Here is a 16,208-nt window from a genome sequence, read left to right as displayed (position 1 = left end):
ACTCAACTGTTGCACATTTAATTATATAGTGGAAGGGGAGGGGCTATCAGACTCCAATGTTGGATGACAAAATTTATAAAGTTGACGGTAGAGTACATAGAGTGCACTTATACGATACGATATATGTGTGTTTGGATATGATGAAGTTCAAAGAAGGAAGCTGGGGCTTGTCTCACCTCCCACTCTTGCTGTGGGGTTTGTTACCTTAATAACACTACCGTGCAACTGCAAATCTAATAAAAACACAGTCTACAACAGAGAGGATGTGAAAGTAAAAATAAAACGGAGAAGCTGCTTCTTTGATCTACTGTGTTCTACCAAAGCAGAAGTTAGGATGCCATGTATATGTCATCCTGTGAGATGAGGGTGTATAAAAGAGACCTCGTAAAATTCATACAGTCTCAAGACAGGCAGTGACAAAAGCTTCGCAGCTGGCAGAGAGAGGCAACAATAGCATGAGCAACAAATCAAAACTAGATCACTGCTGAAGCGTCTGACTGTGAGTCAGAGCTCAAAGCTTTTTTTTTTTTTTTTTATAAATATGCTTTTAACTTAGTTTAATTTACAGAGACAACTATAAGTAAGCCATTTGTAGGTTGATTTCACTGAAAAACATAAACATTGTGGCTCTGAGGCGCTTTCAAAACATTGCTGTTTGTTTGAGAATCTAGACCAGCACACAGCAACAGCAGCTTAACCAATGGAGTGAGTTTGGGGCGTGGCTATCTGTTTTGTAAGACCAATGGCATATGAGAAGCAGTAGAAGTGTTCTGGACACCTGTTTGGAAACATTAGTGAGGGCCAGTATGGGATCACCTAGAAAGCATGTAGCAACAGCATAGCAACACCTCAGAACACCTTAGGCCTTGTCCACACTAATAAGTTTTCATTTGAAAACGCATCTTTTTCTCTCAGTTTTGGCCTTCCGTCCACACTGAGGCCCCGTTTACACTAGTGTGTTTTCATTTTAAAATGCGTAAGTTTTGCTATGGTCACGCCTGTTGTTTTCACTACTCTGGCATTTTTGAGTCTCAAAAACTGAGACTTTCGGAAACGATAGTGTGGCTGCCCACGTTCGCTCTGCATATCCTTGACAACCGTGTAAACAATAACATGGAGACTGAACTGCAATTTTTGCTGGCTTTGTTGTCATTTTTAGCAGCCGTTGTGCAGTTAAACTCTGCATTTTATAATACTGCAGCTGCCTACATGCGCAAGAGGCAACTATTTACACTTCTACTCGCATGCCCAGTGTGCATGAACGGTCACGTGACATGCGTTTTCATTCGTGTAGTGTAGATGCAGATTGTTTCTGAAATGCTGTGGAAATGCCAGTGTAGACGAAGATCGTTTTCATTTTAAAACGCTGTTTTAAAATAAAAATGCACTAGTGTAAACAGGGCCTGAGACAATGTTTTTGTCAACAAAGATTGAGCTTTTTGCTAACGCACTCCCAAGTGGATAAATTTGAAAACGGTGTTTTCAATTTGTAGTGTGGACTGTGAAAACCGAGGTATTCTAAAATGATGATGCATTTTTAGTCATGTGACGCATATTGAACCAATAGATTCTGTTTATACCGGTATTGTGCCTGTGCTATTCACTTTCACACTGACTATGTTTACATGGACAGCAGTAATCTAATTATTGACCTTATTCTGAATAAGACAATATTCTGATGTTTACATGAGTAGCTTTTAGAATATTTCTTTCATGTTCCGTTTTTACATGTTATAGAACATAGATCGATTGATGGCACGTCATTATGTCCCCATGCCACGCTGTCCGCCGTTCCCTCCAGAGTTTCACGTACCAACATAGGTTTGGGTGTTTCAATATTTAATTTTGTGCAGTTAATTATTTGTCATGCTATACATGCAAATAGACATTACGTTAATAGTGTGATTAAGGTACACACATGTCTATAATGCACTTTGATAATGAGACTAAAATAGGAATACTCCACATGTCTTAATTCAATTTGTGTTTACTTCGAGTATGACTTTAGCCGGATTAAGGTAATCAGAAATCGCTGTCTGCATGGTAGTTTCTTAATCAGAGTATTGTCTTAATTGGGTTAATATCGGAATATTGTTGTCCATGTAAACATACTGACTGTGGCTAAAGATATGTTTCTTTGTACACTCTTGAATTTGGTGCTTTCCAACGTTTTAGTGTGGATGTGAAACTTTTGGAAAACGCTAGTGTGGACGGAGAGCATTTTGAAATGAAAACGGCAATGAAATGTATCCGGATTAATGTAGACTTAGCAATAATAATACCCTGGAACCCACCCACAACACCCTAGCATTGTGGTGGCAAATTTAGACAGGCAAGTATCACTCACATTTTCTTCAGAAAATAATATGCAGTTTTGTTTGGTGCAGCTAGTGGAGCAGAAATATAGGGGCTTTAAAAACTAAATTGTATGACAAGAAACCATAAAAACTTTCGATTAAAAGGCGTGAAGATTGCTGAGGGCAAACTGCTTAATTGATAGAAACCCAGCAGACATTAAGTTGAAGGGGCTCGTTACACTTTGCCTACACCACCGCTTTTGTTTGTCTGCATTTGGCTTGTTTTGCCATTTTGCTCATTTTCCTGTAGGATTTCAGAAGGAAAAAAATCAAGATCTGATTTATGCAATAATCAGATATGCAAACAGTGCTCGTTTTTTCTCTTCATGACTGCAAATGGGAAATTGATGGCAATCAGCATCGGCGTCTGTGTTCCCGCGTTCTGCCTGCTGATTTTCATTAAGGATCCATTGTCGCCCCTTTCGGTGTGAAGTGAGGAATGGGAGAAACAGGGTTGCGTATCGCCCAACACACTCAATATGATTTATCATTCAGGACGTTGGTGCTCGGGTCTTATGAGGTCACTTCCTTTTTTTCTTATTGTTCGGCCTCTTGGTTTCACTTGGCTGATTTACTTGGCTTTCCTTAGTTGTGACAAGTGCTAAAAATTGATCTTCTGAGGCTGATTGTCACAGCGCAGCAACCCACCCACAGCCACGCTGTCAATAACACTGGGCAGAGACAGCCAGAAGGGACTGGAGCAGAAGTGGTGTGTATATGCATGTATGTGTCAGTCTATCTGAGGGTAAGATACAGCTGAGACACTTGTTTTTCCCGCGGTCCAGGCAGGTTGTCTCACATCAGGCTGTTCCTTCTGCAGCCCTGCAGGGTGGCCGGTGACAGGCTGGTAGTCAAGGTGACGCTCCTTCAACGTCCGACGCAGGAAATATGTCCAACTGCGGGGCCCTCGACTAGGCCTTTGTTTACACCTCTCTCCCCTCGTGCGCTGTCTCTGAGCTGCCCGTGCGGTAGCCGAGCAGTAGCGTAATCAATGTCCATAAATCCATTGTCCTGCTCTTTTGTAATCCTTACCGAGGCAATAATGCCGCTCTGAAGGGCCGCCGACCCCTCGGTGGAAGGCTCTGGGAACTAATATCACGACTCGGGTGGGAGAGGAACGATGGCACATACAGAGATGAGTAAAGGGGGAGTGTAATGCGATATATTTCACCACAGCGACCAATGTTACATACGAATCATCTTCCAATTAAGCTCTGTATTCTGGTTCATCCTTTAATGGGACAGTTCACCTGAAAATGTAATTTCTGTCATCATTTACTCACCCTCATGTTGTTCCAAACCTGTATGAATTTCTTTCTTCTGCTGAACACAAAAGAAGTTATTTTGAAGAATGCCAGTAACCAAACAGCTAATGGGTCCCCTTGACTTTCACTGAATTTTTTTTTTTTAACTATGGAAGTCAATGGGATCCATCAACTGTTTGGTTACCCATATTCCTCATTCATGTTTGGAACAACTTTAGGGTGAGTAAATGATGACATTTTCATTTTTGGGTGAACTATCCCTTTAAGGTTGCTCTTGCGATTTCAATTCAGTGTTAGTAGTACAATAATTTACATCACAGTAGTTCACAGTAATTTAATCAACTCATTAATTCTCATTCATGTCCTTGACAACAGCACAGAAAAATACAATGAATTGTAAAATGTAGGTCATGAGATTCTTGCAGTGCTTTCAGCCATCTGTATACTGATTTATGTTCATTTCTTTGAAGGCTGAAATGTGTAATTTAGCTGATGTTTAAATATTCTCATATTACAGATTAATGTGTAGTGACAGCTATAAGTAAACCATTTGTAAGTTGATTTCCATGAAAATTGTAACACTGTGACTCATCAAAACATTGCTTTGTCTAACATGACAATGTTTGCTCAACCAATAGCGTGAGTTCGGGGTGGGGCTATCTGTTTGTCTAACCAATTGCAGATGGGGCAGGGAAATCTGTTTGAAAAACAAACAAAGAAACAATACAAACCAAAAAGTATTTTTTCTTCTCTTTCTGTTTGGTGATGCATAACACAGTTTATCTTTATTGTTTGTAAACAGTTCCAAATATATGTTCTATAACTTTCACAAACATCTCTATCTCGTAGCATTCAGCATTACATTCGTGTTTTGAATTCAGAGTAATAGTATGACAGCTGTCATATTGGATTAATTGGATTATGGAAATCAAGTTACTGCTTACGTAACCACAATCTGAACTAATTATTTTTAAAGTTATATTTTTGGGCATTTATGCCTTTATTTAGATAAGACAGCAGGAGGACAGATAGGAAGTTACGGGGGAGGAGAGAGGGGAATTGGAGCCGAGACTCGAACTTGTTTCACCAGAAGTGCAACTGGACCATATGTTGGAGCACTTGCCCAAATGGCTATGTCTCTGACAATATGAACAAATTGTGATATTAAGCAAACATTTTATGTGCATGTAAACATGGTCAGAGAGGAGTAACACTGCATGGCTCAGAGCAGGTTCATGTTTTGATAATACAATGATTCGGGTCAACCATGTTGATGACTAAAACACTGAAAAAAGGACAGGCAGACTTAAGAAGACCTCAGATGACCAACACCTTTGAAGAGACGGCGCCAACTCCTGTGAGGACTTCAGATGACGCAATATCTGGATCAACATGAACATTCCCAAATTTTTATATATCCTAATTATTGTTAATATGTAATACGTTATTTCCAGGAGCTCATTGCTTCTACCTTCAATTAAACTGCGAACAGAGATTGTAAATTAAATTACCTAAATTATTACATTATTAGCTAACTGCATTCTCTAAATTGTAACGTTGACATGCATTCTCTGTAAAGCTGCTTTGAAACGATATGTATCGCGAAAAGTGCTATACAAATAAATGTGAATTGAATTGAATTGAACTTGGTTGTGCAGTGTCTAAATTTCAAAGCTTATGAAAAACTCCACCAAGCAGCACACAGCACAGAATACCAAACACCAGTCTCTCTCAGGACAGATTTAGGAGAACGACAGAGGGCTTTGCCCTCAAATCCAGACGATTTGGTGGTGGTGTAAAAGCATAGTTACATCAAAGCGTCTTGTTAGAGGATTTAAAGAACAAAAGAAAAAAGGTTCACAACGTGTGTCAGAGATATTTCATCGGATTTTCTGCCAGACAAACACATAGACCAACATTTCAGTTCACAGTTGTACTCTCACACTTGAGTTTCTCTTCATTTGTGCATCCTCATTTCTGAGGATTGCATAAAGCCTTGTTTATCTTTGTGTATTATCACATGTCAGAATGACGTTATCACATGCATGACCGATGTTGGATAAGGAAGTAGGGACAAAAGCAATTTGTCATTTTATGTATGAATTACATTAGTATGTGTTATTGATCAGTATACTGTATGGTAACTTGCAGACGTAATGCAACACGAAAGAAAGCTAGTTTATGTGATACCATGTGGTGAATGTGATATTTGAATGTAACTGAACAATAATTTACAATAACTTTAATAATGTATCATTACAAATACGATGAAATCTTGTGAAATTCCATCTAAAGATAATCAAGGCCTTATAGTATTCTCCTAAATGAGGTTCAAGAAACACAGAATTCTCAGGAACATGGTAAAAACATTACCAGAGTGATATTTCAGTGATGTGTGGATAAATGTCATTAGTGATATTTCCTCGAGAGTGTGTAATATAAATGAATATAGTTGAACCATGTAAACTAGCAGTTTGTCGTCTCTAGTGTCCTCATTAGTCATTTCTGTACTTCCTGCCATCTGTGTAGAGATATTAACTGAACTGAGCTTAGTGAGGTCATATTATAGTTCCCGAGGTCCACTTATAATGTTAGTAAAATGTCATCATTTATTTTTTCATGCACATTTTCCACCCTCTTTGTGACCCTTACAATTAAACAGGCTGTTTCATACTGGCTGAGCTTTAAGACTTCTACGTAAATATCCTCTTCACATATGAAATGAGAAACAGTGCTTTGCTGCTAGTTTGCTGTCAGGTCTCACAAAGTTCCGTTATAATCAATGAAGCTGCCAACAATGCACAATAAATCATCATGTCTACACATTGTTTGTTAATGAGAGTTTCGCAAGCCTGCATAACTCAGCACTGAATAAAAACTCTGACGTTTTCAGTGGTGAGTGGATTCTGACTAACTTAAACACCTCTGATTGGCCATTGCATTCAAAAGATCAACAGCTATGTCTGTGATTGGCTACATTGCTCACCACTGCAAAAAACATGTTGTAAATAGAAACTTTTGCCGTTTTCAAGAGCGATTGCCAATTCTGTTTCACCACTATATCAACTGAGGGTGCTCTTGCTTGCATTTGAGCCTTGCTATTTGAACCGGGCCTGGGTCCAATGAAGTTTCTTTTTTTAAATAGCCTTTCTGTAAATCCTGCATATTTGGAAATATGTTCAAACTGCAATGACCTGGGCTGCGTTTCCCAAACTTAAAAAAATAAACCTTTTGGACTGGGGGGGAAAGTTTTGAGTTCTAAAAGTTGTTTTCATAATGTGATAATCTTTCATCACAACAGATCAAAAGAATAAATAAATAAATTGTGATTGCTTACAATATGACCCATTTAAATTAGACATAAATCCACTGGTAACTCAAAGCACTGAACATAACAGTGATATTTCCGTAGTGACAATAGCTATGTTTCCATCCACCTATTTTTATGCAAATTTTGCGATATCGCATAAAAAAATAAATAAAAAAATAAATAAATAAAAAAGCTGGATGGAAACGGCAAGATGCGCATAAATTCTAAAAATGCACAAAAAAAAAAACTGAGTTGGATAAATTTTTTATGTGATACGAAAACATGAGCATAAACTACGATGGAAACACTTTTACTGAATAAATTTCTTGATGCGCATCAAAAAAAAGACATGTGACTTTGCGATGGGACGGCATAACTGGACCAACCAGCAAACCGTTCTTGTTGCCTAATTAACTCCCAGAAGCTCCTCACACCAGGCATCTGAATGCAAGAAAACATGACCACGTTTACTGCGTTTCACTCTGAGGCGCAAGTAATATATTATATATGAAAATTATTATATACTGTGGCTTCAGTGGATATTTAGCGCCAGTTTATCAGGAAGTGACGATTTTGTTCTCTTCGACTCACTGGATGTAAAGCAGTGCTTTATTCACAAGCGTTTTATATGACATTCCAAATTTGTGCACAAGTTAAATTCGCAACTTTGAATGGAAACATAGCTAATGTGTTTAAACTAGCCTACTACCATGGCTATGCATGAACAATCACTTTAATATGTATGCAAAATGCGAGAAGGAGACGCAGAAATAAAGTACTGTCACACACACACGCAGGTCTGTTTAGTGACGCTGTGAGAGGATGAAGCTGAAGTGATTGTGACAGCTCTAATAACAGTAATTGCCAGCGGGCCCAACACTGCAGCTGAGTCTCTCTGACAGGCCCAGTCAGAACAGAGATGACGGCAACTACATCAGCAAGACAACACGCTTCATATTAACTTTGTAGATGAGTCCAGGGTAGGAGGGGACTCTGACGCTGAAACACAGTTTATTTAGTGTACACGACTTTTACATTAAAAATTGCCATAATTTAGAAATAAAAGGCATTTTTTTACCCTAATTTTAGCGCTCTGTTTTAAGGGGCGTGTCTGCTGTGAGACTTCAGTGTAAATGCCCACTGCTGTGATTGGCTATTACTCTCAATGTGGAACTCTCTTAAAAACTTGTAGCACGTTTTTACCATTACAGTTCTCAAGGTTTACTAATCATGAAAAGTGTTGATTAGAGCATTACACTTAAATCTATGGCATTATATTTAGGCTGCATTTACACTGCAAGTCTTAATGCACTGATCCAATCTTTTGGCCATATCCATTTTTTTGGCCAGTGTGTTTACATTCACTTTAGACGTGACTGGTATCCGATATCTGTGTTTACATTAATTCCCGCCCAAAATGATTGTCATTGATAGCTTTGCATGCACATGGTAGACTCTCGGGTTTTGAATGGCTGTGCTATTAAAATTATTTATATATTTCATGTCGGGTGGTCACGATTACCTGCCAGAATGGTTAAGTTAACAGTGTGTCATGGATGTTTTGCAGTGCGAATTCTGACTGAACGAATATATAGACTGGAAAATAAAGGTAATTTGCGTTTGTTATTTTATCTACAGTCGTTAAATCTAGAATTCTGAAGGGAAATAAAGTAGCAGGTAAGATTACATTTATTTGAATGAATGATAAAGAGAGAGCGAGCGAAGGAGAAAGTGCACACGAGAGAGTAGCCTACCCAGTGAAGCTTTTGATTTATTAAAAAAAACAACAACAACAACAAAAAAAAAAACGGCGGTCTCTTTTAAATTAACCGGGCAGAGGTTGAAATTCAGCTGCTGAATGTGTGTGTGTGTGTGTGTGTGTGCGCGTGCGTGCAATTTCAAGGAAAAAATAGACATATAAAGTTTCTACCTCGATATTAAAGTGAATTTTTAGTGCGAGTGCATACAGACACGTCCGTTTCATAATACAACATTAAAGCTACATTTTAGTAAGCAAACGTGTCGCCCTCGCCTTGTGGCGGCTTGGAATTCCAATGGGAATCGGATATGCGTGTTTAGACGTAGGTCGCATGTCCAGATATCGGATATGTATCTGATTTAAAACCACATTTGGAAGTGGCTCAGATCGGATGCAAAAAATCTGATTTTTGTGATTACACGTGTGCAACTAATTCCGATCTGTGGAATCTGATTTTTTCACAGACATGTTGTTGAGCGCATGAAAGCAGTGATCTCGTCATTGCAACTCAATTTCTGCACAATAATGAATGCATCGTAACTAACAGTGCAAACGTGATGTAAATAAAAGATTCGTTGAATTAAAACAGGGGTTTTGGCGAGAGTCCAGAACTAAGTTACTGATAAACTCGTGCTGTTTGATTGACAGCTCCAGCAATTGTAAAGGGAGCGTTCTTTGATCGCTTTCTATACATAATTTAATTTGATCACCATTTAAATAACAGATTATTTTTATCCTACTAAGAGAAACAACGTGAAGTTGACCGTTTAGTCACTGGTTTGATTTACTGACACAAAGAACATCTGCCATTAGAATTAACACAGTCACTTACATGTTGCATTACTGTCAAGTCCATATTGCATAAGTCTGTTTGCAAAGCCTGCGCCGAACTGCGATTGATTTACCAAAGAATTCACAGTGAAATGTAATAAATACAAATAAATAAAGCTTAACTGAGACATTCACATTGTTGAAAATGAATAACCATATTCCTAGCATTAGGATCCTTTGAAAGGTAATGTTATTTTTAGTCCTGTATCGCTCTCTTCTCCTCCTCATCTAACTAACACAATTTTTTTTTTATATTTTATTTATATATATATTTTTATTTTGCACATTAAAATGTTGTGATGCCTGACAAGTCTATCAATTTGGGGCTTTTTAAATGGTGAATGCGTGTGTGTGTGTGTGCGCGCATGTGTGCATGTGGCTGTCAATGACTTGTTTAGTCGTCTCTGCTTTACAGTGGGAGCGTTAGTTGAAGGCGAGAGCTGAATGTTGGATGTGGATACAGTACGTCAGTATATGAGTGCTGTTTTGCCACTTGTCTCTTTCCTTTACATCAAAGTTGTGCTTTAGGAGAAGGTTAGACAGAAAAAGACTAACTAAATTATATTTAAAGGCCATCCACAATCTGACATTGTGTTTTAACAGTGGAAAATGCTCAAGGTATCTCATGAGATTAAGCTGTTGAAAGCTGCTGTTGAAACAAATGTGAGTCCATGAGCTACAGGAGCAGTTAGAGAGAAAATCTCCTCCTCACCAATAATAATGATGCTAATAGACATTAACTGCCTGTGAAATTACTGTTCAAATATATCTGTGGAATTACTGTACATATACACAGTATCTCTGCCATACCTGGAGAAAGCTATTCAATGACAAAAATGTCACAAGAATGCAGTAGCAAACCTTTCACTAGTGACTTTCCTTTTGATGTGTTCTGACGTGAAGCATGCTTTTAAGAGCTCTCTAAAAGGAATTGGGCACTGGTAAAACATGAACTATAATTTAATTAAATACTTGCAATTAATATGTTACTCAGAACAAAATTGTTTAAACAGAATTCATGGCTATATTGAATCTCAAAAGAGATGTTTGCCTTCAGAAAGGTGTAGTAACACCTCTCCTTAACCAGTTGCATTATTTGAGGTATCATATCAGAAGCGCAAACTAGTAAGACGCATTACAGGCTGAAGTTTAACACTCAGCGGATGTGTAGATGAATGACACGCGCTCTGTTTCTGGAGAAATCTGCAGCGCTCTGTGGAGGATGCAGATTCACATGGATTATTGGCTTATACATGCAATTGATTAGATTATTCCTGTCTCAGGCAAACATCCTTGTCCTTTGTGTCATGTTTCATACACACACACACACACACACACACACACACACACACACACACACACACACACAGCTTAAGTGAAGCTAACAGCAGATTCAGAGGTTTGGTCACTTTGAGATCAGTTCAGATCAGTATCAGACAAGTAGGGTCAGTCTGTAGACATTATAATTATTCTGCTAACACTTTACAATAAGGATGAATGTGTTGACATGCATTCGTTTTTGCATTAGGTATATTTTACAACAACAATTTAGCCAAGCAAGATTTTTTTTTATATTTTTGAAATATTTATGCTTACCAAGGCTGAATTTATTTGATAAAAAATAAAGTAAAAACTGTATCATTACTTCAGTCTTCAGTGTCCCATGATCTTTCAGAAATCATTCTAATATGCTGATTTGCTACTCAACAAACATTTCTAATAATTATCAATGTTGAAAGAATATTTTTGTAGAAACCGTGAAACTTTTGTGTTTCATTGATGAATAGAAAGTTCAAAAGAACAGCATTTACTTGAAATAGAAATCTTTTGTAACATTATAAATGTCTTTAATGTCACTTTTGTCTATTTAATGCATCCTTGCTAAATAAAAGTATTAGTTTCGTACTGATGAGAAAACATACTGACTACCATCATTTAAATGGTAATGTGTGTAGAAACCAACATTAACCAAAATTAATTCATGCCTTAAAGGATTAGTTAACTTCAGAATTATAATTTCCTGATAATTTACTTACCACCATGTCATCCAAGATGTTCACATCTTTCTTTCTTTCTTCAGCTGAAAAGTTGAAGTTACCAACAGGTTGAAGGTCCAAATGTCAGTTTCAGTGCAGCTTCAAAGAGCTCTACATGATACCAGAGGAGGAATAAGGGTCTTATCTAGAGAAACGATTGGTAATTTTCTTAAAAAAAACAAACAAACAAAAAAACAATTATCGGTAGATAAGACCCTTATTCCTCGTCTGGGATCGTGTAGAGCTCTTTGAAGCTGCACTGAAACTGACATTTGAACCTTCAACCCATTGGTCCCTGTTGAAGTCCACTATATGGAGAAAAATCCTGGAATGTTTTCCTCAAAAACCTTCATTTCTTTTCAACCGAAGAAAGAAAGACATGAACATCTTGGATGACATGGGGGTGAGTAAATTATCAGGAAATTTTCATTCTGAAGCGAACTAATCATTTAAAAGTACCATTTATTGTTATTTCCTTTTAGTTACTGCATTAAACAATGTTACCATACAGGATATTGATGTGAAGTGTTATATTAGACGTTCCCATTTACTTGTGATGTGTGTGAGTGACAGATGCGAGGTAGGAGGTAAAGAGATCATGAGAAACAAAGGACACAGGCACGAGATTTTCCGCTGTCTACCAAAGCAGCTTGAGACTGGAAGAGCAAAGACTGCAGAACCTTTAAACACACATGTGAATGTTTGCACAAGAGCTTCAGCTGACCCCGTCGACGTCGAGCGGGTCGTACTATCAGAAAGGGGCCATCAGCGGTCCGCGCACACACGCACACGCACACAGCTGAGATCCGATACGCGGACGACCAGCTGCGCTCTGACAGGATGCAGAGCCGATCCAGATGTGCATGAAGTGATCGAGATGACAACAGTGCTTTCACTTGTTTTATTTTCCTCTGGATCCTCCTCGCGGTCACACGGGATGTGCTCGGATAACTATCCGCTTCCAGCACTTGTCCAAATATGGGTCCTGCCCAACTAATGGAAACACAAATGTGCCTCCAGATCAGATACATATGTGAGACGGACAAGCGTGTGATCGCGCACATCTGCAGGCGTACTGTGCTTTGCTCCCAAAAATGCCAATAATCCCAATGATAATAAACTGCGTGTTTGTGTTCGAATGAACATGTGTGTTTGCTCAAGTGTTAATGATGGACAGTGAATGTGACCCCGTGCTTCCAGACCGTCCCGTGACCCCCTCCGCCCCGGCGTCGTTGGCCCAGCGTGTCGTACATTGACTGGGGTTTGACTGGGAGAGGAGCCCTGGCAGGGCCACAGGATCCAGCCCCCACTCATCTGAGGCCAAGGACAATGTTTGAACACCTGCCCAGGGCTCTCAGGAGCGAGGGGAGGGCTTGTTATTCCCTGCAAAGTATCTCAGTTGGGCAGTGCAGACTGGACCGGGCTAGTTTACTCTCGAACAAACCATGCGTATGTACGTACAACTCGTCCGATCACACGTTGTATCTGTCATCTGGACAGACGTCGAGCCACAGTTGCTGACTGAGTGAATTTTGAGTGCATGTTAAAAATGAACAATATGCTTAAGCATATGGATGTGTGAAGATTGTGCGCAAAATCAGCCAATCAGATTCCTCCATCTGGTGTGATTGCGAGTCTGTCGTGATTGTTCATGCATGCTTTATGTCTGTCTCCAGGGTCCAAAATGAACACACGCCAATTGGCAGTGTAATATTATATGGTTAAAAACATAACAATTGTAATAAGGATATAATATAATATAATATATTTTTAAAAAGTTACATTTTAATGATAAAAACTCCATGACCATTAGGAAATATTTACTGCCAGTAACAAGTTATGGAAAAAGGGTAACACTTTATAATAAGGGTACAGTAATAAAGTTCTTATAAATAATTTGCAATCTATTCGTTTATAGTTAATTTATAGTTCATAAATTGTAGTCGCTATATTAATAGGCTACGTACAAATAGTGAGTTTGTCTTTCACTGTCACTTTAACAAATTATTATTATTTAATAACATCTTCTCAGATGTCCAAATGTTTAATAAATGCTTATTTAATCTATGAATATTGATTTAATGGAATTAATCATATGATTTTATTGAATTTGTGATCAGTGAGATTAAATTTTTATATACACACATACATGGTTCATGAAAACATTTAAAAGTTATTAATTAATTAACAGTAAAGAAATGTTTATGTATAAACCAAATTGATACACATTTATGCTTAATATATTTGTAAACACTTTAGGAACACCTACACTCTAAAAATGCTGGGTTAAAAACAACCCAAGTTGGGTTGAAAATAGACAAACCCAGCGGTTGGGTTAAATGTTTGCTCAACGTGCTGGGTAATTTTATTTAACTCAATTATTGTTTAAAAATTACTGTATTGCTTACTTAAAATGAACCCAAAATACGATGGAAATTAACATTTATTAATAAGTTTAATAAATTAAATAATAAACATTTTTTAACATTTCTTATTAATAAATGTTCGACTTCTAATTATTATTGTTGCCTCTAGTAATTATGTGTCTGATTTTAATTTCCAACCTATTTTGGGTTCATTTTAAGCCAGCCATATAGTACATATAACATCTTGGGTTGTTTTTAACCCAGAATTTTTTTAGAGTGCACTATTAATGTCTAATAAAGGTAGGATTAACCATTAACAACTACTTTACTACTGGTTTAAAATACTGTAAATAAGTTAGCTATGGTTAACAAGTTGTTCTCAAAGGATAAAAATAAAACAGTTTGTAAATAATGAATGAAGAACTCACTATATGTATATAGCATATTAATGCATTAATAATGTAGAGTTTATGAATTATAAATTAACTATAAACTAATATACTGCAAATTATTAAAGTGTTTTGTTACTCTATACTTATTATTAAGTGAAAAAATGACAGTCCCTGTCTTTATGAATATGTGTGTTAGTGAATGTTTGTATATGTATATGTGCGTGTTTGTAGATCTTACCTTCTTCTTGTCCCTCATGGAGCCTTTCCCTCTCACCATGATCTTACATCCTGTCTCTGCCTCCAGCTGCTTGGCTGTGAGCCCCCGCGGGCCCAAGATCCGGCCCACAAAATTAAACTGCAACACACAAACACACACAGACCTCACTCACTGCATCTGTGTCCGGATGGAGCCATATAACATATATACTTCGGCATTTGACAAGTCACTGTTTGCATCAACAACACTACAGCGTAAAATAACAGATTATTTTGAAGCATTATGATGCGGGGAGCATGACTCATCATATTCTTCAGTTAGTAAATTGTTAATAATGTAATTCCTAACAAAGACACAAAAGAGGCAGCACATATCACTCCGGCACTGGCTCCTGGTTGCTTATCACACACAGAACAAAAATTCTAATTACCATTTTTTAATGCTTTTAATGGTCTCGCACCACAATATTTAGTTGCCCTCCAGAGACAGTTTATTAATGGTTGTTAACAGTTCTTCATTGGGTGTTCAGTCTTTTAGTGTCTCGGCCCCTAGATACTGGAAATCCCTCTCCCAGCATCTCAGTGAAATTTTAGCTCATCCACCTTTAAAATGCAATTGAAACGCATCTGTTTACTCAGGGTTATTGTGTATATTATGTATGTATACATGTTTATGCATTGTACTCGGTGTTGAGTCCATCCACACGGAGACGCGTTTAGCTGTATACGCAAAAATTTTGTATTGTATCGGCGTTTCGTCCAGACGAATCTGGCATTTTGGGAGCCTGAAACTGCTATTTTTTGAAACTGGGTCCCAGAGTGTATAAATCTGAAAACGACACCCTTACGTTTTTGTGTGTACAGCCAATCCGTATATTTTGTGAAACGATGATGTCATCACCCCACGTCTCGACCCTAGTCAGACACCGCTATGTCACGTCACATAACAGCAACAACAACAACAATTGCGGACTACATGCTTGTGTTCATGCCGCAGAAGCTTGATAATATAATGTATTGTTTATAATATAATCTTTAAGATAAGACAATAAGATAATCTTTATTTCTAAGCTTTACTGAAGTTTGTATACAGCGTGCAAGGTTTATGCACATGCTCCCAGTCATATTGTCCGTTTTTAGTGTATCTCTGTGGCAGAATTACAGCGCCACATACTGATCTGGCATGTATACTACATTGTTTTGAGTCGGTTTCAGTAGTTTCGTGTGTACGCAGATATTTCTTGAGACGAGGAAAAAAAAAAAAAGATCGGATAGGGAAAGCTCTGGCTTCATGTGGATGTGGCCTAAGTTACTCTAAAAAAGTAATTACCTACTAACTACTAATTACTTCTTCAACAGTGTAATTAGATTACTGTATTAATTACTCTATAATTATTGCATTACTTATTACTAATTACTTTTCAAATCCAATAATCAACCTTGACCAGATGAACAATACAAGTATAGACATGAAACTGCTCTTTTAATTCTTTCAAATAAATAATATATTTATTATTTATAAAAAAAAATTCTCTTTACATTGAGTGTTTTTCAAGCTGATTTTAGTGTTTTTCATCAAAAACCACTTCATTATTACTTCATTAACTCTTTCCCCACCATTGATGAGTTATCATGTCTTTTATGAGTAAGCGCTTTCCTCTCAATGACGAGATTTT

The 16,208-nt window shown here is 37.6% G+C and overlaps 1 protein-coding gene across 6 annotated transcripts in view; it reads right to left on the bottom strand.

The window, feature by feature from the left end:
- The window catches only part of LOC127524941 (protein quaking-like), a 127,671-nt gene that overhangs the window by 57,349 nt on the left and 54,114 nt on the right, over nt 1–16,208 (bottom strand). For all 6 annotated transcript variants that reach the window (XR_007933206.1, XM_051917028.1, XM_051917025.1 and 3 more), the window contains exon 3: nt 14,555–14,671. Coding sequence is in view for 5 of the 6 variants with exons in the window: in XM_051917028.1 (XP_051772988.1) it covers nt 14,555–14,671 (117 nt within the window). In the remaining variant the exon portion in view is untranslated. The remainder of the gene's footprint in view (nt 1–14,554; nt 14,672–16,208) is intronic.

Source organism: Ctenopharyngodon idella, chromosome 13 (genome assembly GCF_019924925.1).
Source record: "Ctenopharyngodon idella isolate HZGC_01 chromosome 13, HZGC01, whole genome shotgun sequence".
In the NCBI taxonomy this organism is placed as follows: Eukaryota; Metazoa; Chordata; class Actinopteri; order Cypriniformes; family Xenocyprididae; genus Ctenopharyngodon; species Ctenopharyngodon idella.
Note: the sequence above shows the minus strand (reverse complement) of the source record. Positions and strands in the feature narration are given on the sequence as shown.